Raw genomic sequence first — 921 nt, 5'->3', positions numbered from 1 at the left:
GCGATAATTCAACGAAATTCATGGCAAATGACACTGGCCTTACTCGCAAAGAAATGGTTAGTTTATAAACGGCTCGATATTATTTTTCTCTTTCTCTTTTGTATTTCTACGTTTGAGTGTAGATTTCAGGGTTAAAAAAAGTCTAGACCTTGACTAAAACCTTTTTGCAAATATGTGTTCTGTCCTCGCTTTTAGTATATATCCATTAGCTTTTTGCGAAGTAAAAAGCTAATGAACTAGCTATATACATATTGTGCCATTTCAAGTTTAATATTTGTGTTGATAAGCATAAATCGATTGCTGAATTCTGAAATCATCAAATTCTTCACTAGAACAAAGGTGATCCCAAAGATTTGTTGTCTTACGCGCATCTTTCACCGTGTTATATAGGCAAGGTTGTCCACCATCATTCGTTCATGATACTACAAAGACTCCATATAACAAATATAGATGACCAATGCTTTTATTCCAAATCCATGACTCCACGGCACAAAACAATATTTATCCGTTCATTGAAGTGATCTTGTCCATCTTAACTGAGCTTCTTTTCGCAAACGAAGAACATCTTATGCGAGCAGCTGTCGGCGCCTGCTCGGAACCTCCACAGGCTATGCAAGAACATACAGCGCTCGTCATTCTCCAGGGCGTCCCCGGGCTCTCCGCGGCCCCAGAAGTCCACCTGCATCAGCACAGGCACGCCGGTGACCCAGTTCCACGTGTCCGAGTTGTCCAGCTGGGCGCCTATCCAGAATCCCCAGCGGCCTGGATTCGAATGTACAGAGGCTGAGAGGGAAAGTTAGTGAGACCGGGTTCTGCTGTAGATGGAAGACAAGTATGGCGGGCGTGGCAGCCTCCATCTCTGTCTTTATCTGGACGCCTGCACTTGTTGAATTTACTTCTCTGTCTATCTGCTTAGGTACT

General features: G+C 43.4%; 1 protein-coding gene across 2 annotated transcripts in view; it reads right to left on the bottom strand.

Annotated features, from left to right (window-relative positions):
• Positions 1–436: 436 nt before the first annotated feature.
• The window catches only part of LOC119587812, a 6,948-nt gene continuing 6,463 nt past the window's right edge, over positions 437–921 (bottom strand). The window contains exon 9 of one of the 2 annotated variants that reach the window (XM_037936512.1): positions 437–762. In XM_037936512.1, the coding sequence (XP_037792440.1) occupies positions 533–762 (230 nt within the window). In that variant the 3' untranslated portion in view covers positions 437–532. Of the gene's footprint in view, positions 784–921 lie in introns of both variants that reach the window. The other variant, XM_037936511.1, reaches the window with a different exon arrangement.

This window comes from Penaeus monodon, chromosome 23 (assembly GCF_015228065.2).
Source record: "Penaeus monodon isolate SGIC_2016 chromosome 23, NSTDA_Pmon_1, whole genome shotgun sequence".
NCBI lineage: Eukaryota > Metazoa > Arthropoda > Malacostraca > Decapoda > Penaeidae > Penaeus > Penaeus monodon.
This window is presented reverse-complemented; position numbering and strand designations above follow the sequence as displayed.